Source organism: Puntigrus tetrazona, chromosome 8, assembly GCF_018831695.1.
Source record: "Puntigrus tetrazona isolate hp1 chromosome 8, ASM1883169v1, whole genome shotgun sequence".
Classification (NCBI taxonomy): Eukaryota; Metazoa; Chordata; class Actinopteri; order Cypriniformes; family Cyprinidae; genus Puntigrus; species Puntigrus tetrazona.
In genome coordinates this window covers 4715873-4741306 of record NC_056706.1, presented here as the reverse complement: position 1 = coordinate 4741306, position 25434 = coordinate 4715873, and the positions used below count along the sequence as shown (strand labels likewise).

Sequence of the window (25434 nt, the reverse complement as noted above, 5' to 3'; positions counted from 1 at the left end):
TCATGACAGTTGATGAATATTTATGGCCAGTAAATTTTCTCCATTTACTCACCATTGGCTGGTGTGGCAATGTTGTGACCCCCACCTCTGTAAACGAGAATATAATAAACTGAAACCCAATTTTAAAACCTTTTAAGTCTTCCTTGATTGTCTATTTAATGAGGCATTTGGTCATTGTAAGAATGAAACCCAATGCAGAGCAGAGCCCTTCAGCAATGCAGTGTTGATTAGGGATCACACTCACTGAACAGTGACGAAGACAAAGATGACAGCAGTATTTGAACGGCTCCAATTAAACTCTGCTCAATGATTCGTGTCATTTGTTTACACGGTTCTTACAGGCATCATTGATAGTGCGGTAAACACAGCTTGTCGTCAGAAGAGAGATTAACCAATCCATTAGACAAACACTTGTGCACTTGTGTGTATAGCCCACTGACCTGGGGAGGAACCAGCATTTATCATCCCAAACCTGTCTGACTTACCTCTGCGGAAAACAAAACATTACAGTAAAAAAGAAAAAAAAAAAATAGTCAGGCGGGTCCAAATTTGTTTATATTACATATGAACATATTTAATATATAAATAGCAATTTTGTAAAATATAAAATTGCATGTGTGTGTACTAATTTTAATATTTTTATTCTTTTGTAAACAAGAACCTTTATTTTGGATGCAATTAATTGTTTGACAACACTAGTCAATAATAACAGAATTTTAAATTCTAAATTCTTAAAAATAAAGATTCTCGATTGATAAAGAGGACCCCATTAAGATCCTTTAACATCCAACGAATCTTTTGATTGCACAGATGTTCTTTACATTATTATATTACTCATGACACAAAGAAACGCATTGCTCACTGAAACCTCTTTGTCATTACTATGAATTCTGGGAACGTTATCAGATGTAAATAAAACCATTACATTTCAAGAAACAAAACCTTTGTGATGTACGAATTGTGGTTCCTCTAACTCAGCTGGTACGGCATGTCATTGGTTTGACTCCCAGGGCACACCTGTGACAATACAAAAAAAAAAAGTACACAATAAAAAGCATCTGTCATATACATTGTAAAGAAAGCATGACACCCAGAGACTGTTTTTCCAGCCATTCTTTATTATCACTGCAAGTTATGGAAGTCTGAACATGACGATGAAATGCACATAAATAAATATTAGCCGTAGAGATGTAGTGGGAGATCGGACGTTAATAATAGAATCTGCTTACATGTAGTTAGTGATGATTAAAAGATGATCTTATTTAAAGAAGAGCTTGTTTGGCAGATATTAGATTAAAAGAGTAAAAGGCAAAGAAATGAAACAACTCTGAGCTTCAAGGCAAACATCCTTCATTCGTTTGAGTGCAATCATCTAAGTGAATCGATATGTCAGTTTCCTCCATTGTGGAAAAAAAGAATAGAATTTTCCTACTGTATGGTATAAACGAAAGGAATATGGAAAAGCATTCCGTCAGGATTTCCTTAAGAAGCCAGAGACAGGGCTTTGACAGGCATTTAACGCACCATGCACAAACGTCAAGCTCATGAGCCAAGAACATGGAAACAAACCGTTGTTGTAATAAAGCTTAAAGCATTGCAAAGATCTGCTAATCGTTCACATCTCACAAATCATAAAACATCATTGTGCCAAGATGAACATACATTTATATATATCTCTAAATTAACACAGAACCGAGGAATAAGGTGGACGCTGAATCCATAATCTCACGTGAAATGTTTAATCTACTATGATCGGAACAAACGAAACAAATTATTGGTCAATATTCATTGCACGTAAAATGGAGCATATGTATTTAATTTGCCGTGAATGAAAAAGAGGCTGATATTTCGCCAACTCAGTTAAGAGCTTTCATTTGCGTTACATGAAATATGACGTTAAGAGCTGTAGTTCATTGGTAAACGATTGGAAAAAATCAAGACACCGTGGATCCGAAACACGGAGCCTGAGGACCAACGATTAAATGAACGTCGCACTCTCCACATAAAACAATTCTGTGCGTCAGAATTTAAAATGTTCGCAAAAACTGAGTGAATAAAAACGGGATCGAGTTCAAAAAAGACGACGGGGGGTTGATGTGAACGAAACAAACTGGTGGTGTTACACACTAAAACAAGCGGTTAGCTTCTCATGGGAATCAAGTGCGCGCTGAGAAACTGGTCCGTTCCCCAACAGCGCCGTCAGTTCTGAGGCAGACAGAGAGGTGTCAAATTGAGTCGTTAAGCTGCGGAGAGATTGCTTCTTAACGAGGGGAGTCCAGGGAGCCGCTTTCCTTCACGGGAACATTTTGAGAGCCCCGCAAAACTGCTCCGATAATTATCGCAGCAATTAAATGCACGCTCTCCCGCTCACGCCCCGGAAAAACTTCCTGCTTTTTTTTTTTTTGATATAACGAACTGCAGAACTTGAGATATCAGCCGGTTTCTTTCAGATACGAGCAGCATACTGTAGAGATGTAGACGTGATGATATTTGGATTCTCTGGCACGAATAAATACGCCCCATATACACACACATTCACACGTACAGTAAGTGTCTTTAGCGAATCGAATATACAAAACAGGCAACACAACAGTGAGAGCGATTTTTGAGGATGCCAACATTAGACGCGCTTTCCTGAACGGTGGGGGGAATTAGTGGTGGGGTCGGATCACCGAGGCCATGCCACTGTCCCGAGCACTCACGGATGTCAAGCAGCCAGGGTTTGCTCGACGGACCTTTTTTCTAACAGTACTGTCCCGTCACAGACAAACAAACATATAAAGTGTTACGTTACATTCAGTAGTATGTAAATCACAGATCTGTTTTGACCCTCTGTGCACCTGGTACGTCTGAGATTGCCGGAGGTCTTTGTAGGAGATGGATGTAGTTTCCTCCTGGTAGCCGTGAAGAGATGAGAAAAAGACAAAGAGAAAGGTACTGAATCATCGGGTGGACGGCGTCCAGTTTTATCCCGTGGCTTTGGAGTTTTCCGCAGGGGTGGTGTCTTTACTCAAACGCACGATCTCCTGAGACAAAACTTCCAGATCCTGCAAACCAAACCAAGAATTTCAAGTGATTCTGTTGAGCAGTACACGGTTTAAAATGTGTGGTAGTTGTGTACTGTAAATGTTTTTTTTTGTTTGTTTTTTTTTACAGTTCCTCCCTCCTGCTAAGCTGTACGTATTAGCTTGAAAGCAACCCAGAATAGCCCACCCAAAATATGTTGGTTTTAAAAAAAAGAAGAAAGGTACGAAGGTCCCATTAGGCAGTCAGGCCCGAGTTTAGCTGCAATCTCGCATGGTATTATACTCTCATTCTCTCACAAACAAACACATGCTCGCACACACCACAGCAGAGGCAGCGTTGCATGCACCGTGTGCTCAGACTAAAGCAAAAAAAGCCATCAAATATTAAGTGGGCTGTTTGTTTCTGGGCTGGCGGCCCCAACTGCCAGTAAATATTCATGAGATGGTTGCTCGTTGGATTAGAAAAAGACGTCCAAAGTCCATAACGGTGGCCATTTTGGTCTGTAGTTATGGCTTCCCCATTGATGGTTTTCTCTGCAAAAGCGTGTCAATATTCCCCCCAAAATGAAAAGACAGACTACATAGCATTATTCAAAATATAGCTCAATGCAATAAAGTATAATACATCTAAAATTATATGGTATATTTTGCATAAAATCTGATTTGATTTGAAAATTAGTTTGAATCATTTTAACTGAAAATATGCACATATCTAATTACAATATTGAAAATATTGAAAAATGACCCATTCAAAGGAAAAATATTTATACACCATAAAACTATGCAAGGCTTTATGTAAATTTAATTTGTAAAAATTGTATTGCTGTAAAAAATACTGTAATTGGCAATGTCAATCTATTAATAATTTCAACTGATAATTACTGAAAATATATTATATATATTAAATATATTATATATATTAAAAAAACAACATTTTGTTACTGTATAAATAATGTATTAATAATGTATTATAAAATGAAAATGAGGTCCTAAAAATGAATCTGGGCTATGGTTGGGTGAATAATTTTAATTTAAAAAAGTTACAAATTATATCTAATTATAAACTTAGACTAGCCTTGAGAGATGTCATTTCTTTCTCTTCTATTCTGCTCATAACTTTTTTTAAATGAGTTACAAAAAGGTAGATTGTCCCAATTTGAATCTGAAAAACAAAACTGATTACCTCTTGGCTAACTGCTAATTTAATCAAACAGCTCAACACAGTGGATATGTTTATGAAACTGGTCCCTGAAGACAAATGTATCTTAGTGAGATTTGTCTTTGACTTGGAGAGCATTATAAAGTGTGATATAAACTTCAAAAAGCACTTTACAAGGGTAAAGGTTTTGATGGTGTAATGAGCACCATGAGAAACAGAGAGACAGACATACAGAAAGAAAAGTTTCTGACCACGTCTTGAACTGCTGTAGCTTGAGCTTATTGGCTTTTGAGCATCTCTAGATTTTTCTCATCTTGTCTGCAGGAAAAATGAATGCCTAATCGTCTGTCAACGAACTAGATTCATCACGGGCGCTCACTGCTGCAGCAGCCTGCAGGATCGTTTTCACTGTGTTTCTGAATCAGCTGCAGCATTCAACACGTTTAAGTGCATGTAATCCAAAGCATGAAGATGATCATCATGATATATATATATATATATATATATATATATATATATATATATATATATATATATATATATATACAGACGTGGACAAAATTGTTGGTACCCTTTGGTCAATGAAAGAAAAAGTCACAATGGTCACAGAAATAACTGTTATCTGACAAAAGTAATAATAAATAAAAATTCTATAAATGTTAACCAATGAAAGTCAGACATTGTTTTTCAACCATGCTTCAACAGAATTATTTAAAAAAATAAACTCACGAAACAGGCATGGACAAAAATGATGGTACCCTAGAAAACACTGAAAATAATGTGACCAAAGGGACATGTTAATTCAAGGTGTGTCCACTAATTAGCATCACAGGTGTCTACAACCTTGTAATCAGCCATTGGGCCTATATATATGGCTCCAGGTAATCACTGTGTTGTTTGGTGATATGGTGTGTACCACACTCGACATGGACCAGAGGAAGCAAAGGAAAGAGTTGTCTCAAGAGATCAGAAAGAAAATTATAGACAAGCATGTTAAAGGTAAAGGCTATAAGACCATCTCCAAGCAACTAGATGTTCCTGTGACTACAGTTGCACATATTATTCAGAAGTTTAAGATCCATGGGACTGTAGCCAACCTCCTGGACGTGGCCGCAGGAGGAAAATTGATGACAAATCTAAGAGACGGATAATCCGAATGGTAACAAAAGAGCCTAGAAAGACTTCTAAAGAGATTCAAGGTGAACTTCATGCTCAAGGAACATCAGTGTCAGATCGCACCATCCGTCGTTGTTTGAGCCAAAGTGGACTACATGGGAGACGACCAAGGAGGACACCATTGTTGAAAACGAATCATAAAAAGCAAGACTGGAATATGCCAAACTACATGTTGACAAGCCACAAAGCTTCTGGGAGAATGTCCTGTGGACAGATGAGACAAAAATCGAAGTTTTGCCAAGGCACATCAGCTGTATGTTCACAGACGAAAAAATGAAGCATATCAAGAAAAGAACACTGTCCCTACTGTGAAACATGGAGGAGGCTCTGTTATGTTCTGGGGCTGCTTTGCTGCGTCTGGCACAGGGTGTCTTGAATCTGTGCAGGGTACAATGAAATCTCAAGACTATCAAGGAATTCTAGAGAGAAATGTACTAGCCAGTGTCAGAAAGCTTGGTCTCAGTCGCAGGTCATGGGTCTTGCAACAGGACAATGACCCAAAACACACCGCTAAAAACACCCAAGAATGGCTAAGAGGAAAAAATTGGACTATTGTAAAGTGGCCTTCTATGAGCCCTGACCTCAATCCTATTGAGCATCTTTGGAAGGAGCTGAAACATGCAGTCTGGAAAAGGCACCCTTCAAACCGGACACAACTGGAGCAGTTTGCTCATGAGGAGTGGGCCAAAATACCTGCTGAGAGGTGCAGAAGTCTCATTGACAGTTACAGGAAGCGTTTGATTGCAGTGATTGCCTCAAAAGGTTGCGCAACAAAATATAAGTTAGGGGTACCATCATTTTTGTCCAGGTCTGTTTCATGAGTTTATTTTTTTATAATTCTGTTGAAGCATGGTTGAAAAACAATGTCTGACTTTCATTGGTTAACATTTATAGAATTTTATTTATTATTACTTTTGTCAGATTAAAGTTATTTCTGTGACCATTGTGAGTTTTTCTTTCATTGACCAAAGGGTACCAACAATTTTGTCCACGTCTGTATATATATATATATATATATTGCTAATGCTTTTAGCTATTAAGCACTTAAGGACTACATTTGGTAATAATGATAATCAAATGAAACCATTATTCTTCCAAAGTTTACAGGTGTGTGCATACTACAGCTTGCAACTGACTTTTAAGTTGCAACTATGTCTTTTTAAGTATCAAACTTCAAACATGTCCACTGCTGAAGTTGACCAGATCTTCAAAAGCTTCCTAAGATATTCGTGGATCGATTTAGAAAGGTTTGCGTTGCAGGAAACTTTCTGTTCTTAGTAATGGCCGAGCTATGCAGAGGGATCGTCACTCCATCCTGGTCTTAGTTTGCATCGTTTGTCTCTGCCAAGGTTACGGCAGGGTGTTTTTGTAACCTACAACTCCCCCTGGGCACACGCACACACAAAATGCACTCCGCCAACATCCAGACTGTCTCCGGGCCTCACTTCGGCTCAAACGCCCCCTCAGTAAGGATTTTATTCGCATTCACAAAACAGAGCACCATGCATCACACATTGGTGCATTAATAAAGAATGTAACGAATGCGAAGTGGCAGGTGCGCACATACCGTCTCTGAACGTGGCTCATCCAATCAAATGTATAATGTATTACTGTTTCGAGTCTTTTGTTTTTAACTCAAGACTTACGTAACGTGAAGCTTCAGTTTTTGCACCGATTCCAGACTTATTCATTCGTTTGCATCCATCCAGCTCCATTTAAACAGAGATATAATAAAACGAAGTACCTTTTATTTGTTATTTAAATCACTGGATTATACAAAAAACAGACATTACTATGTGGTTATATAATCTTTAAGACATTTTTGGGTTTTGTTTCCAGCCTTGTGATATATATCATAAATGTACTGTTTTATCCACAGTTTTAGCTAAATTTTCAGCAGGCATTTCTTTATAGCTTTTAGTGTCACATGATACTTAAAAAAAACATTCTAACATGCTCATTAATAGTATTTCTTATTATCAATGTTAATGCAATAAATTGACATTTATAATATTATAAAAGATGTCTTTTATCAAATAAAAGCCGTCTTTTTAAGAATTCTGAGAAAAATGTATCAGTTTCTACTTTATTTTTAATCAAATAAATGCAACTTGGTGAGCATAAGAGACTATAATATCACAGCAGATGCTACAGTTTGTAATATAACTCAAACAAACCAACACATGGCTTCACTACAGGAACAAACCAGCCATTAACGACGTGCGGCTCTGGAAATATCAAGAGGGGTGTGAGAGGTTAATTGTCATTAGTCAATCTGTGTGATGGTGTAATCCCATCAAACGCATCACCCTGCTGGCTGCCTTGACGTGCACTTTCTATTCCTGCTCCTAGAAACGTTTTAGCATTAACAACACACCCACCCTCTGCTTGCTGATGAATAAGACCTCTCAGTGGAGTCTCAGGACCATATCACAGCAAGCCACCTACACACACACACACACACGTCCGAACACACAGTCTGTCGATCACGCTGTCATGGTGACTTCAGTCATCTTTTTTCTTGCAGAAGGAAAACTCATGGTCACTTCACCTCTACTCACCTGAATGAGTCATTGCTCAACACGGTTGAGCTCTTTATTCCCCATGAAGCATCAAAAGCAAGTCTTTTTTCTGAATCAAAGATAAGCCGAGGAACTTGGCCATTACTAATAGAGCACACTTGAAATCTTTACTTTTTTGCACTTTTGAGCAGAATTGAGAATTTATTTAAAAATGTGTAAAACTGAGTATGCAACAAAGTATTTGGTCCAACTTTATATTAGGTGGCCTTAACTACTATGTACTCGAAGTTAAATTAATAATTCGGTACAATGCATTTATTGTGTACATGTTTTTACATTGTACTTATATTTTTAAAAATACCTATATGTAATTACATCTGTAATAATTTTTTGTTGACCCATCCATTACACCTTAACCTATCCTTAAACCTACTCGTACCACCAAACCCACCTCTAACCTCACCCGTATCCACCTCAATAGCAGCAAAAGTGTTTTGCAGTAAAATATGAACAATAAGTACATTGAACTTATTTTTTTTTGTGTAAGTAGATAGCAGTTAAGGCCACCTAATATGAAGTGTGACCAAGAATTTAAATCAGTGTTTTTTATCAAACAGCATTGGCTTTTTAAAAAAAAAAAAGTCTTAAAAGTTTAAAAGGACACCGTATGTTAAAAGCCTGACATATTTGAACCAATAAATAAATAAAGTGAGAGAAATTACATAAAATCCTAAAATGGAAAATAATTTTTATACTTTATACAGTTGAGCGTTGGTGAGAATGTGAAACTATATAGTTCTAATTTAGTTTGATATATTAAATATATTTCCATTCAACATTAACCATAAATTTCAAAAGAAAAAAAAAAGTCTATAAAAAAATATATATATAAAAAGAAAATTACAATAGAGTGTTGTCTATATATATATATATATATATATATATATATATATAAAATCACACACACAGGACAGGAGCATATTTTATATTTTGTTGTATATGTTCAATTTCTGATATCTAGTGAGCTTTCTTGTAGGTCTATAGGGACACATTCTGTGTGGGCTTTCAAAAGAAGGTTTTATATCCAACCTAAACTGACCTTGATCATAAAAGCATGTCTTTCCCACCCCAAACGGCTGGCCTTCCCTCTCTTTACCTTCTGTAGGTGCATGTTCTTTGTCAGTTGCTCTTCCAGCATGTTCTGCAGCTTTTTGTTCATCTCACGCAGGTTCTCGTCTCCAGGTTTTACCAAGTCCCTCAGCACAGAACTCAAACCTCCACGCTCACCCTGAGCACCATGAGCCACCGCACCTCCTCCGGATACATCTGAGAGAGAAAGAGAGAGGAAAAAGGTGCAATTTTAGAGACGGCAAACATATCACTCCAGTCTTCCAGTGCTTTTTAACCATGTTTTCCCCAGTAATGCCTCAACATCCATGAATAAAGATGATCTCTATCAGGGGGCCATTAGTGTCTCCTGAGTGAATACAGAGTGCTTGCGTTTGGAGGAAAGCATTTCGAACGGCTCTCGTCTCGCACGCCACAACATTTACGAGCACCTCGAGTGCAATCATCCGCAGGTTTTGACGAAAAGCTGTGCAAGTCTTAAAGCTGGCAAATAAACAACGCTGCGCATTCACGAGAGCCGCAGAGAATGAATTCTAGCTTTCAGGAAATTCAAACCCCGGGTTAAAGTCGAGAGACTGACAGTAGGGACGGAGTCAAGTTAAAGGCAGCACTGACAAGGTCTGTCGACAAAGTTCATGACAGTAACACGCAACCACGGAAGCGAGCGTAAGCGGGGGACATCGGTGTGGGGATGTAACTAGACAAGGTGGCGTGTTAAAAAATGAAAGATGTTGCTTAATTGATGATTAATGGAGGCGAGTGAGGTACTGGGTTGCCTGCTTAAAGCCGGGCTACTAAGATGTTGTCAGGTTCCTGGTAAACTGTCAGATAGTTTAGTGGAGTTTTTCCTCTGAGGGAGGACAGGGAATCGAGCTGGCCAGCCTCTGCGTGTCAAGGGCAAAAGCAATAAGTTCGATCGGGATGCTTCTTTCTCGGTTTTCACTTCATCTGGGTGAGTGGAGACATTCAAGGTCAGCTCAGTAGCGTGTCCCTAAACGGTGCTGTCAAATAACCTCTTACACCTGTGGTCTGATGATGGAGCACATGGGAAATGTGCCACTTCCTGCGGGTGTTTAAATGCAGCAATAAAATCTCTGCAGAGGCATGTTTTATTATGTGAAAAACACTGAATAAAAATACAAATAATTTAACAAAAAATATATGAAATTGAATGGGACAAAATTTATTGTAAACAACTTAACATTTTAACACACTATCTTACTAAATTTAAAACAAATGCTAAAAAGACATTGGGCTATAGATAATTCTACTAAATAAAAATACAAATAATGTAACAAAAAAAAATTGACGAGGACATAATTTATTGTAAAAAATCTTTTACATGTTTTAACACATTATCTTACTAAATTTAAAACAAATACTAAAACGAAATAAACTATACATATCTGAAGAAATAAACATACATTAATTAAATTTTAAAAACGTATATTTTTCTTAAATTTACTTTTGTGTTTAAATGAAGTTTTCTAGAAAAATAAGGCAAATGCATGTTTAATAATGTAAAAAAGATACTGGGCTATAGTCAGCTTTTTTAGTTAACTGTAAAAAAAAAAAACAATAAAAAACAAACACATGATATCAGTTAATACACAAACATACAAAAATTCAAACAAATAATTAAACGAAATAAACGATACATTTGTGAAGTAACAAACTTTTCATATTTATAAAAAAAACTATTATTTTTCATAAACAGCATTTACTTTAAGAGTACAAATACCAAAATCTAAACTGAAATTAGAAACCAAAGATAACATAAAACTACAATTCAAAAATTTTAACGTTTAATTTCCTGCCACTTTAGAAACGAAAAAGAACCTGTTATATACTGTGCGTTTCAGGAACAGTATTATGCATATCAAGTAGTGCACAGCAACCTGGATTTTTTAAAACATTAAGTTGCTCAAGCAACTGTGACCTGTTCTCATGACAGGCCATGTCACAGTTAGCTGAGGAGCTTAATGCATTGTTACATCACAGTATATCAAGCTAAGCACTAGCAATCTCACGCCTCTTTAACCTTATTAGATTGGCGGTATATATGTGTGGCTAACAGAAGAGCCTCACACGTGTTCAACATTAGGGCAGCACACGAGCATCGCAGGTCGCGGTGAGCCAATGCCATAGCCCACAGCCACCAAAATGAAGTAGAACGTGACGCACCGTAGCTAATTGAGATGTTAACTTCACCCCCCAGAGGCCTGTTCAACCTTTGAATGCATGGCTTTAAGCGTTGAAAGCCATGAATGACATTTGCCTCGCCCCTGAAGCCTGACAGTAAACACCACGAGGTGCAAAGCGCAGTCTTTGCTCTTTATCTGGACTATAAGATAATTAACCTTGTCAGCTTACCACAAAAGCATTAGCTGAACACTATGGCCGATGAATATTTCCAGCTTTAAAATGGCAAATGGATACGGTTACGTAGGGTCCTATGATTTACGCGATGCAGAAAGCACAGAAGGATTCGAGGAATCCGGTCATTAAAAAACTGAATTGACAGAATTTGCTAAATTCTGTACGGAGACGTATGTGACTATTGAACTGAAAAAACTGATTACACACACACACTGAAGCATGCTGCTTTAATATACATGAACAAATGAACTTAATATCTAGAACTGCTCAGTCACTTCATGAGCACTTTACTGTTTCTTGCTTGAAAAAAAGCTAGCATCATATCACATACAAACAGAAATCTTTTATTTTTTCCTCCCACAGGGCCTAAAAATGTTGTGTAAAATGCCATCACATTTGAAAGATTGATGATTGAAATTAATTACACCCACTTTTGACTGATAAATAAAAATTAAGTAAAAATTTGAGTATAGAAAAACAGAAATTAAGAAAAATGTTTAATGTTTAAAAATGTTTTGAAAAAAAAAAACAGATTTCAAAAAGGCCTCAAGTTATGCTTAACGTAAACTTGCAGCTTAAAAGCGAAGTGAAAACATTTTTTAATAAATAGAATAAATAAGTAGGAAAATATTTGAAATGAACTTTAGGATATGTATTTTCATCGACGTAAACCCAACTAATAAAATAACAATTATGGTAACAATAATTAATAATAGAATTATTGAATAGCAGCCAAAAAAATAATAAAAAAAGTCAAGGTATTAAATGCTTTAAATGATACAGAGTTGATGAAATATCTTAACATACTACAACAAAAACTACTACAATAAATTGAAACTAAACTAATCCAAAATAAACCAAACCAAACCAAACTAAACGGGGAAAGTATAAAGTTTGCAATTCTATGTTGCAGTACTGAACCTTTTTTTTTTTTCTTCTAAACTTTTCCTTTAGTGTCCTTTTCCAATATCCACTGCTTAGCATAGCAGCCAAATAGCCCATTACAACCAATGCATTGCTTCATTAGAATTCTATTAACATCTACAGTAGGGAAATCACAGGCTTCATCTCGTGTTGTTGTAGTGTCTCCTTTCTCCGCAGCATAATTCCCTCCCGGTATGAATAACTCGCCCTGAAGTTAATGCATCCTACTCTTTAGGGAACAAAACGAGTGAATCTTTCGATGGCTGCATCGATGTTTGCGCTAATGACATTGCAAATGGTAAAAAGCACACACCTATCTGTAACCAGTATTTCTTCCATATTGATCAGTGTCATTATTTCTAATCTGCTGGAGCGTACGGGGCGAGCACTCTACGGAGACGCTTTGATAAATCCACAAAGGAGATTTACAAAGAGGACTCCCTGCTCTAATGGCTGGAAAATGCCATGGCTTTCAAAGGTGTGGAATGGCGCCAGGCGCTCTCGCAGACGGACCAGCAGGGCATGTGAACCTAAGAAGCCAAGTCACGGAAGCAAACGAAGATGCTGGATATAAGGTACACTAAAGGCACGCAGATGTTCCTGACTCACGACTCAGGGGATCCCTGATCACACGCTCGGCTGGACTACGTCAGAACAGTGCTGAGGTCACAACCTGCAGAGAACGAAGTGGGACTTGACAGGGTTGTGTAACATTAAGAATGCAATCGAAAAAGCCTTTTAAATTCCAATTCAGCTACTGACTACAGAATTTATTTTCATGTAGGTAGCAATCAATTTTGAATACAGGAAAGTAGAATTACTTTCACCCCCAAATAATAATTTGTTGTAATTTTTATTATTAAAAAACACAATAAAACATAATATTCTTCTATATATTTTAATATGTACATTTTAGAAAAAACATGTTTGAATTTTTACATAAATATTGTGTTAAACTGAATGACAGTGTAACAATATTTCAACCAAATTTTGACATTTTATTCTCCAGAAATGTATTTGAAACCTTAAGATTAGAGACTTCACTTCCATTTAAAGTGCTTTCTATGGACATAAAATCACTTTAGTGAATTTCTTTTGATGCTGACATTCGTCTTTGACCCATATACCTGTAAATACCTTCAAATTATATACTGTATGTGCATGTATTTATATATATACACATAATAAATATACACAGCATATACACTGCCCTCCAAAAGTTTGTAAAAGTTTAGGACCATATTGGCATGAATCCTTTTTAATTTGTGATAATTTTGCACTGATAAGGGACAAAACGAACTACAAAAAAAAAAAAAATTATTACATAGAAAATACTTGCTTTTTAGAGTCATATCCACCATTAGCAGCTATTACAGCTCTGCATAATCTGGGCATCCAAGCTGTTAGTTTATTTAAACCTTGACTTGATGTATTACTCCAAGCCTCCTGAAGGATTGGAATAATAAAAGAATCACCCAAAGATGATTCACACTAGTTGGACACTTCTTACGGGCATCACATCACTTTGGCATGTATACATTGTCATTATTATGTAATCAAAATTAAAATTATTATTGCTGGTCTTCAATGATGATGTCAAGTTACTTTAATGTACAGTATTTGCACCAAACAATGCTGGTATCATCCAAAAACCACACTTCGCCAGGGGTGTTTCCAAACTTTTGGAGGGCAGTGTATTATGTAAACCAAAAAAATATATATTTTGGATGTGATTAATCACAATTAATCGTTTGACAGCACTAAATCAAAAACGTAAAAATTAAACCGAAGAATAAGGATATAACGACTCACTCAACTGAAAGTGATATATGCTTCGCAATACAGGATTCATGATTTTCTCACCATTATCTTTTTAAGAAAATTTGTTTTTTTTTCTGTCATTTATTACTCACCCTCACATCATTCTAAACCTTAAGACCTTCGTTCATCTTCTGAACGCAAATTAAGATATTTTTGAAAACTCGACTGACAGCAGCGCAACTACCACGCTCAAATGAATAATAGTGAAGACTTCATTGTAAATGAGTCCATGTGGCATCAGTGGTTCAGCCGTATGAGGATACTAGAACACTTTCTGTGTGCTAAAAAACCAAAAATAATGGCTTTATTCAACAATTTCTTCTCTTCAGTCAATCTTTGAAGCGTTCACGACCGTGCAGGATCAGTAAACTCGGATTTCATCAAAAATATCTTTATTTGTGTTCCGAACATGAACAACAGGGTTTGGAACAACACGAGGGTGAGTAATTACTGACAGATTTTTCATTTTTGGGTGAACTAGTTCAATTCAAATTCTAACTCACGAATTTGACGGAAGGCAATTCCTCAACTCTGGTACTCAACAGTGGATTACGAGCAAAAATGCCCTGCTGCATGTGGGAAGAAAAAGATAAGTGAACATAGTTACAGTGGAATATCACACCAACCACAGCCTGGCCTTGAAGAATGTTCTATTCAGGCTATGGAGCACCAACGCAAGATAACAGGAAGCATACAATTACCATGTGAATCCCACAGAAACGCTGGCCACTTCTTAGCCAGCCTCATTGGGAATCTCCTCAGGCCGGTGCAGGAGTCAGCAGTCTTGAATCAGTCAAACTGGCAGATCCTGCACAGCGGCTGCAACCTCTCAGCCATCTCTCACTGGAGACACGGCACTTAACCGAAACCTCTGCCAGGGGGCGAACAGGCAATTTCATCTCGACAACAAGGATCCTTCCTGTTCGCAGCCATGTGTTATTCCTAGTTATAGATGCGACCCCTTCTTTCAAGGGATCTGTGTGGATATCGATGATCTGTTCTTCACGTATTTGTTCTTGCAACCTCGGCAAGCAGAGTGCCCATTAGCACCCACTCCCGGTGGTGTAATTCGCTCTAAAGTGGACCAAATTTGCTTGTAAAGCGAAGAAAAATAATTCTGCTGTGACTCACATTCACTCCCATTATCTCTGTGGGTTCTGGAGCTATAGGGCACACGATAAGGATAGTTTCTTCCTTAAATGATGCAGCAGGAAGAAGCCGGAGTACACTGAGAGGTTAGCTTACTTCACGCTTCGGTAGAGGCCTAAAACAGGGTGCAAGTAGGCAGGCAGAGGGTTTCCAGACTGCAGTGGTGTCTCACCCCAGCTGACTTCTTCCAGCAGCACTTAGGCGGAGCGAAGGCTTGCACACATGACTGCGGCATGTTGCTGAATGGCTGGTTAGTGGAGGCTGCGCAAATAACAGCTGTCTTACATCACACACGTGCTGAGCGCTACAGAAAAACATGCATATTGCCGACCGCTGCTTAATTCATGACATTTTCAGCATTTGTTATAACGAATACAAGACTATCCTAGGGTTGCATTGCCAGGAGCCTGTGTCCTGAAATACCGCAGTGTTGTAATGTAATGTCATAGGGCAAACGTTTGATAAAACTGTTGTGCCTTTTAAAATCCACAGAACCTTCTATGCAACCCCTGCTTTAAAAAAAAAAGTTTTGGAAAGATCTGGCAAGTGAAGGATATATATGAGCCGCTTCCTGGCTTCCGTTTGTCACGAACCGGTGACAAATGGAAAAAGTTACTGACTGAAACATTCATATATATTTGCCCACTGCTGCTCAAAGGGTTAGTCCACCCAAAAATTAAAATCCTAACCCTCTGGAGCCGTGTGAGGGAAGTTTTATTAGGGATGCACGCACTTTATTTGACGTATTCCGAACTGTATACAGCAAATACCCCTATTTTATAGGAGTTTATTAAATGGCTCGGAGGGGCAAGGACAACTTTTAATATACCTTTGACTGACTTCTTCTGAAAGAAGACACCTAAAATGCTTCGGAGGAGAGTAAAACACAAGCTAATTTTCATTATCGGATTAACTAACCCTTTAATGGTTGCAATTTTCAGGAAACTGGAATTACCCAGGGGTTTGTGGGTGGGACTGAACTGCAATGTCACAAGTCAGACATCTGGGATAACTCGTGTAACTCTTACAATCTGCAGTACCTTTTATACAGTTTCCACTGGGAAGGGAGGAATATAGCAGAAAGTTCTGGCAAGTGAAGGGTCTACAATACCCCCAAGGTAGCATGCATCTGGCTTATCTGAGGTGCTTCCTGACTTGCTATTTCCTCAACACATTGGCGACAACGGAAACCACTACTGACTCAAAAGGCAACGTCTGAGATAAAATGTCGCACTGTTTCATTTGTTATATCACTGGCATGAATTTACGGTGAGCCGCACTGGTGTAAGGATAAAATAGAAGGAGGGGAAAGAGGACGGAGGAGAGCAGACAAGAGGGGTGCTCAGTCTTTCTGCTGCATTATTGAGGATGAGTGTTGGGTTCACTGAGGCATGTCGGCATTCTGAATCATTTACATCCTGCTAATGTCAGCTCTCATCTAGTGCTGCTACCTTCTGCATCCTTTCTTCATTTTTCTATGGAGTCTCCACCTCCTCATTTTTACATCTCCGCGGGTCTATCCTCAATTATTGTAGGAGATGGAGGATCGTTTCCAATGCTATTCAGAAAGACTATCCTGGTTAAATCTGAACCAGATGGAAAAAAAAAAAAAAAAAAAACGCATTGGGCCGTGATGAGTAGTAAAAATGGAATATGGGCAGATACAACATATTCTTTTATATCAATTATAACACTAAAACACTGTTAACGAACAATCTTCTAAACCTTTACCTCTCCATGTATATCAAAATGGGCAAAAAAGTGTTTTTACATCAACACACTTGTTTAGTAAGCTCTCCTGACACCCCAAAAGAGCAGAGATCTTAAACTTTTATAGCACAATATTTACAATTAGACGACACCAGCCTTAATGGAATCCAGCCTGCCATTAAATGTTAAATCAGTCAGTCATGAAATTAAAACAGGAAAACACATGGGGGAAAAGACAGGAAGAGGCGACATTACTACCTCTACTCTGTTGGTAGGGAAACACAAGAGAAGCCTTGCTTAAAGGAGGCAAATGTTCGCAGGGAAACACAAGAGAAGCCTTGCTTTAAATGAGGCAAAAAGTTGAAATGCTAATCACAGACTCTTTATGTTGTTGCAGCTTGCAGGATACAGATAAGCAGCAAGCAAATATGTATATTACATATTTACCCGTTTAGAAACAGACATAGACCAGTAGCTTAATTGGGATTCTGCCTGTTTAACTCAGAAAACTTCATGGCTATGATGTCAGAACCACAACCTCATTAACATACCACCCACTTAGTATCCAGCTACTTCACTCAGGCTGCAGCAAAATGGTATGAACTACTCAAGCAGGTTTAATTTACATGTACAAAGTCTTAAAGGTGAACAACTTGAAATGTTAAAATTTATCAGCATATATACAAATGTGTCAAAACAAATTTTGTGTGTGTATGTTTTATATATATATATATATATATATATATATATATATATATATATATATATATATATATATATATTTACAGTGTATATATATATATATATATATATATATATTTGTATGTATATAACATGGATTAATAACAGTACTATCAGTATCATTGTTAGCTCATGATGCATTAAGTCATTAACAAACTGAAACACAAGTGTCACAAACAAATTATAAAACTTTATATAAGACTTTTATATAAATCTAAAGTTTCGGTCGGTGAACTACGGATGGGCTTCTAGTTTAAGGCTCTATGGCAGTTGAAAAGTACCAGTGCTATTTTCTCAGGAGACTGAAATGCTTTTTTTTTTTTTTTTTTTCTTACAAGATCTTTGTGAGTTTGTGTGCAGAAATCCAGTGCTTTAGACCAAACTTCTATGAGAGAATCCCTGCCAATACTATTGACTTTGACTGTTTTCATGCACACAAGCAAACCTAGCTGTCAAAAGTTGCTCTGGATGGTTCCAAATTCTAAAAACGGGTCATGATGTGTCAGAACCACATTCAGTCCACTGGAAAAGAGACTTTTACTGGAATTTCACACAAAAAAAAAGAGTGCTAGAGAGAGCTCAAAAAAGTGAGTTCATGGACAACTTTCCATGCAGCATCTATGATAATAAAGGCTAATTTAAGGCAACATTCATTCAAAGTAAAGTTAATGAGCATTCCATCGCTACAGAAAACTATACAGCCATCCGTTTCAGAAAGATATGTGGCACTCAGTGTTATTGTTAACTAAACTAAAAAAAATGAACAATTTGTAATGGGAAATGCCTTGGCAATCAGAAAGAAAACAAAATATGTTTATGTCGAAATTAGTGTCTGTAGCAAACTTTTGCTCTGCCTTGATGGATCTTGCACTAAATCCATGTATTTCTGTTGAGAAATTCACTCCAAGACTGTATTTATGAAAAGATGCTTCCTCATATCTTGCCATAACATTTAGCACTGTCACGTTCTACCGCCAGAACACAATTAACTATTGATTAATCATGAATACAAATGAACCCCAGTAATGATATTCTCACCAAATGATTTTATAAATCACCAAAGCAAAAAAAATGCTGGAACTAGACAGAAAGAGACTCAATTTGTTCTCTGGGTTTATTTTCACTTAAAGACAGACAGATATTAACAAGGGATTCTTCAATTTAAATCCATTAAAAAGCACTCATGCCCCCCTTACATTAAAAAAAGTTTATTATTATTTTCAGCTGCAAAGAGCTTTTTCAAAGAATACCTAAGAACTGTACAGTGGCACCAAAATAGTAACATTATAAATAGGACCAATAAAACATTTAGCAGTACTTTATGCAAGTATGAATAGAGATAACAGTAAAAATACTGTACAATAAAAGAAGAAAACAATCTCTGTATCAGTCTAAACAACCCTTTCATTTTAACAAACCTGTACTATTGAATAGAGTAGGGTCTTTATCCATGCTAAACGCAAAAAGTGACAACCACATGTGTGACAGTCCTTAGAATAAAAGCACAATCAGTATCACCTATCACCTGACCTCATCTGTAAACCTACACATCATGTGCTTTCAGAAAACAAGCACGTCTGAGGCCGTGAACAATGACAAAGAGGGAGAGAGAAAGCCGCTTACCTCTTCTGCTGTCCATGACGTACGTCTCAATAATGGCACTCTTTTTACAGATGTCATCGGCCATTGAGGCGCAGCTGACCTCCAAGTGTTTCACCTGAACAGAGAGCGCAAAGATAAGATCTGCGATAAACTGCGGCACACACAAAGTGTGATGAACATGATACAGAAGCACACAGGTGTGGACGCTGGGATCACTGCCACTGTGACTGGAATAGTTTTTTCTATTTTTGAAAGAAAATCAAGGCTGTTTTTGAGCAAAAGTTCAATTAAAATAACAACATTGTAAAATATTATTTCAACTTAAAATAACTGGATTTGGGAATACATTTTTAAAAAATTTATTAACTCCTACGATGCAAAGCTGAATTTTCAATGTTTTCAATGTCACACGATATTTCAGAAATCATTATAGTATGCTGATTTGTTGCTCGAGAAACATTTCATATTTTGATCAAAGGTTAAACCATCACTGCTTAATATTTTACGTCAAAACCAATTTCTTTTAGGATTTTTAGATTTTTCGAAATTTGAAAAGAATAGAATTCATTTGAATATGTTCTAATGGTTTAATTCATCCTTAGCAAAGCAAAAAAAACAAAACAATATAACTACCCCCAAACGTCAACGGTAGAGTGTATAAGTGAAAAAAAGAAATTAACTATATAAAGAAAATACATTATTAATTTAAATAAACATTTTAATTTAAACACAATAATTTAACAAATGAATCAACTATTTTATATTTAATCTTAAGATTTAAAATGAAAACAACCTTCATACGACATTTTGTGAAATCCAGATGAGTTATGAAATAACATGTTTAATGTGACAGGCGCTGACATGTTTGCGCTTACAGTATTACGTCTCTTTGAAGCAGAAAGGGTGATGTAACTTGTCAAAGCCATATCTACATATTTCCATTCCAATAGTTACTAACCAAGACCGATCGATTAAAATGTGAAAACATCAATACCTGCATGCATATTTCATGATTCAGAGACACAATTCAGCACTTACAGCCCCCTATGGAGCACACAGCAGAACTGCCCGGGTGAAGGTTTGGTGCAGTACTGCAAACCTGGGCTGTTCCACAAGAGCTCAACTTTTCCTAGTAACATGAGACTACAAAGATGTTTAAAACTTCACACCTTCTCCTCCAGCATCCACTTCTCCTGCTGGACCTCGGCGAGTCTTTGGAAGAGCTCACTGACCTCGTCGTCCGAAAGGTCAGCGGGGCGCTGGGACTGAGGGCTGCTGGTGTTAGACTGTGCAAAGAAAAACAAAACTTAAAAATATGTCGAAAAGACCATATCTATGTGAATGTTTTAGCAAAGGGGTTAAAAACAGCATTTACTGTACTGACAAAAACACTGCATTTCTTCACAGATGTGCAGAATTTTCCCTTCCCATCAGCACTTTTATGGAATTGCGTTTTAATGCTAACTTGCCCTATTTAAGAAATCTGGCCCTAAGTTAAAATAAATTAAAATACAAATGTGCCTTGGAAACTAATTAAAACTGATTTAAGTACAAGTACTAAAGCTAAAAATTGTACTAATAAAATAATCACCAAAAAAACCCAAATATAAATTAAAGCTAAAACTTGAAATAATTCAAACTCTAAAAAAAGCTTCAAATGAAGCCAATTCAAAAGAATAAAGTAATAAATACCATAGCAGTATTTAAACAATACTAAAATAACATTCGTGCAGGTTTAGAACAAGATGACAGTATTTATCTTTCTTCAATATATGTTTTGTTAACTGTCCCTTTAAAACGGTCTGTAATTTAACACCGTGTCGTCACTTGAAAGTCTCGTACGTGTGGTGGTCCTATTCTGTCCCTCAGTGTGTTTCAGGGCATTTCAAGGAGCTGGAGACGATCCAATCAAACGAAAGTCGACTCGTCCCAGAGACTCCCTTATCGTCCCTTGTGTGTACTATTTTCGTCCCATGAGTCTCATTTTCCTTACTGAAGGTTGATGACAATTTTCCTTAAACATATCTCAAGTATGCCTAAAATGCATTAAGTTTCAAATTAATTGCATAAAAGGGGAGTCCGTGCTTTGATAAACGCATCTCAAAGTCAACTAGATGATTCATGACTGAAGCATCGTTCAATGTCTGTAGCACAAACGTTGAGCACGAGTTGCACGGTGAAGCTTAAAACTTTGTAGCTTTAGCAAACAGAAATAATTGCTCGAATGCATCTCAAAGTTTCTGTTTTTCTTCACCAAACCACACTCCCGTCCCTCAAGATAGTCCAGCATGTCACGACAACCATTATTTTCTCCCCTGTTTCTTCACAGGAACAGTATATTTATGGAATTTACACTGTTTGGGAGTTTATTAATAGCTTCCAGAGAAAAGAAGCGCTCCTGGGAGCCGGGGGAAAGAGAAGCGTCAACTGTGGCGACTGTATTTGCAAGGGTTGTTGGCCCCCAGTGGGTGGCTATACCTTATTGGTGCTGGGAGCCGAAGCCCCGTCTTTCATGATCTCTCTGTAACTGAAGGAGGAGACACTACTGCTGTCACCCGTCTGCTGCGTACGGCTCGGAGAACTGATCTCAGACAACACCAGCTCCTCCAGACCTGCAAATACATACGTGACGCAAAAAGAAGAACATTTTTAGAGTAGGTGAGCTAGAAAACAGCCACCTTACTTAGCATGTTTAAGCATACTAGCTTGCTGTCAGGACAAGCCTTTGTGCAAAACGGAAACACCTGCATCAATTTCTAACATATGATGGTAAGTATATAATCATAAGAAACAAGTTATGCATTGAGAAGAACTGGTCGCAAATGCACTATACAGCACATACACGAAAAGTTGCCACGTTGCCTTAAACTATAAGTTAATGGGTTATTTTTGTTCTAGTTATTACGTTTAGGGCAATGGATAGTGCTTATTTACTGCAGCTGCTCACTCTGCATCATGTTTCAGAAGCTTTTAAAGCATCGATGCATGTTGACATGAACGGTATTGTCTCATTTAATATCTTGTTTGAAAATATGATCAACGCATCATCCAGTCCTAGTAACTACACAATAGCAGCTTCCAGAAACAGGTAACCGCTATTATGATAAACAACTATTTACTGCAAGGCAGTTATTAGTAGGCAGCGATATCAGTACACTGCAGTCTACAGAGGGTAAGTACATGGGTCAACAAACATGAAAACACTATTGAGTAATCTACACCAGCACTAGGCATGCTAACATACGGGCTATTTAGCAGAACGTCATCCATTAATACCTGCACTCACGGACAGAGAATCTACAAGGTAAACAATTCACAGAAGTTAAAAACTTTAATTTGCATGCAATATACTAATTGGGGGGTTGAGGTCAATGTGGAGCATGGACAAATTAAACTGATCAAAAGTGACAGCAAAGATATTTCTAATATTACAAAACATTACATTTCAAATAAAATTTTAAATTCCACAAAAATATAAAGCAGCAGTTTTCAACAATATTAAGCAGCAAATTCATTATGTTTTATGTTACTTTTAGCTTTTTTCTTCAAAAAACCCTGTTCTTTTCTTTAAAAAAAAACTGCATTATGGTTTCCACAGAAATATTAAGCAGCACAATTATTTTCAATAATAGCATACGTTTCTTGAGGACATATTATTATGATTTCTAAAGGATCACGTGACTCTGAAGGCTGGTGTGATGATGCTCGAAATTCAGCTTTATCACAACAAGAATAAACTACATTTTAAAATATTGAAAAGTTCTTTTCAACCATAAAAACAAATGGCATGATATCAAACTTTTGCTGTTTTTTTATAATATAAGATGCTCTATTCCAAAAATTGCAGACTTAGCATTTTTATACATCAATGGTTGTTTCAAAAGGAAATATCAGAGATACCTTGATTTATAGACTTCAGTTAAAAAGTTAGCAGCAAGTTAAATCACAGTTACCATTTGGTTGGGTTGCTCACTAGGTATTTGAACAAAGCTATAAATGCAGCTTTAAAAAAAAAAGAAAAAAGAAAATCATAACAACAATAAACTCTAAATGTTTACTGAAAAGTTGTTACTTTTTTCCCCCAGACAGATTGAGCCTGTGAACCAAAACACACTCTTGAAATCTCTTTGAGAAAGAGTGTGTGTGGACATTCAAACCCTTCTGGACATTTGACAAAGATAAAGCTTCCCACTTTAAAATGTCTGATTCTAAACTTTCTGTAGAGCAACCATTAAACATTTAGTATACTTTAAATTATAAATGGCTCAAAAAAGGAGTGCCCTGGCACTGCCAACAATCTACAGAGAGCAAATGCACGTATGCATGGATCTGTAGCACATTTTTAGAGGGGCTCCATCAAATATTTACAGCACCTGCCTCTCCCTCCTTGTTGTGTGTGGGGTCCGTCCCCACAGGAGTTAAAGTTTTTAAGGAACCAACAAATTAATACGCCTAAAAAATTCTATTGAGTTGAGACAGTATTCAATAAGTTGAGCATTGATTTTGAGCCAGTATTTAACCACTGGACTTTTGGGTTGCCTGTGTGGTCCTAGACTCACATAGCCAGACCTTCTACATGGTAGCAATCATTGGTTAATGTCTGCCCATTAAGCCATTTGACCAATATGTCAAGCAACCAATCACAGTTGTTTCATTCAGCATCACGTTTTGGGGTGTGGACACTCACATTTTTTTTTCAAGAGGGTTCGGCGTTACTTTCTAAACTCCTAAAAACTTTCTAAAAGTTTCCACTTTCGTGTGCAATATGCATCAAACGTGTAGCTAACTTTCTGTGGGTTAATGTGGTCCAAAACACTAAAATTTGATTACACCATGTTGCAAAAGTAATGTCTTGAAAAAATACTTTCCTGTTTAATACTGTAAAGCTGCTTTGATTGTTAAAAGCACTACATAAAGAAGGTGACTTGACTTTTTTAATTTTTTGATTCTTAAATCTACTTTATAAAGATGTTTTGCAATATGGACTATACAAATAAAAATGTCTAAAGGTCAACTGAAGTCAATGAAAAAATTGTGTTCCCAACCCTTAAGGTTTACTGTGACGTCAACGTGTGTTGTGAAAATCCCTTTATAAATAAAATGGACTTGATATCTCACGAAAAAGGTCAAAGGGCAGCGGAAGTCGACTAAAAACGCATTCACAACCCATTTTACTGTGTTTTAAAAGTTTGTGGGCCGGGGGAAAGCAATTTATCGGATTGTGAAAAGTGAGCCAAAAATCTCAATGATATGAAATAACACCACAGTAATGTGAAAGAAAACCTACATTAATGCAATCTGCCTTCTTGGAAAAACTATTTATAGCCAATAAGCCGATGCAAGTAAGTGAACTGCTCAACATCCCACAGGAGCCTGATGCGAGAACAAAGCGAATGGGATCTTTGGAATTCAACTCAGGTGGTAAGAACACGCTATGGGTTTGTCTCATTTGTAGCGATTTGCAGTAGGGGAGGAGCTGTCTTCATCTGCTGCCTTATTTATGCCCAGCGCCACATATTTACTTACCTGCTTTGAATTTTTCATTCGTGCCGCCCATGTGTGATGAAATAGTGACTGCAGAGCCTATCGCAGTTTAAATCACCCGAGAGGGTGCTTGACAGCTCTAAAAAGCCCTATTCCCTGTACTAACAAATTGCTTTATATGATGATGGAGGGGTATGTCTCGAAATCTAAAGTGTAACATGCGGGGATGGAAGTGTTCACCTGTGCGGGTCTTAGTGTTGGTTAAGATTTCCTGCAGCCGCTCCTGGAGTTTATCTGCTCTTTTTCTCTCCAGATGGAGCTGCCTCTTCAAGTCTTTCAGCTGCAGACACAACATGACAGGTATTATTTTGACGTCTGATGGGACATTTAGCTTGATGGACATTTAGTAGACTAAAACTGTCTATACAGCGGCCCCAAATGTATTTGGACACTTAAGCCACACTTAAAGGGAAAGTACACCAAAAAATTTAAACTCTTCTTTAGTCTTGCATGAATTTTTTTCTTCTGCTGAACACGAAAGAGATTTTGAAGAATCCATGCAACCAATAGCTTTCTATACCATGGAAGTCAATCAGTATGGTTTGGTTACCCA

At 37.2% G+C, this 25434-nt stretch overlaps 1 protein-coding gene across 3 annotated transcripts in view; it reads right to left on the bottom strand.

The window, feature by feature from the left end:
* Positions 1-1098: 1098 nt before the first annotated feature.
* gripap1 (GRIP1 associated protein 1) overlaps positions 1099-25434 on the bottom strand; it is a 42850-nt gene continuing 18514 nt past the window's right edge. For all 3 annotated transcript variants that reach the window (XM_043247177.1, XM_043247179.1, XM_043247178.1), the window contains 6 exons: positions 25062-25161; positions 21816-21949; positions 20507-20623; positions 19359-19452; positions 9040-9209; positions 1099-3047 (listed from right to left, as the gene is read on the bottom strand). In XM_043247177.1, coding sequence (XP_043103112.1) covers positions 2967-3047; positions 9040-9209; positions 19359-19452; positions 20507-20623; positions 21816-21949; positions 25062-25161 — 696 coding nt within the window. In that variant the 3' untranslated portion in view covers positions 1099-2966. The remainder of the gene's footprint in view (positions 3048-9039; positions 9210-19358; positions 19453-20506; positions 20624-21815; positions 21950-25061; positions 25162-25434) is intronic.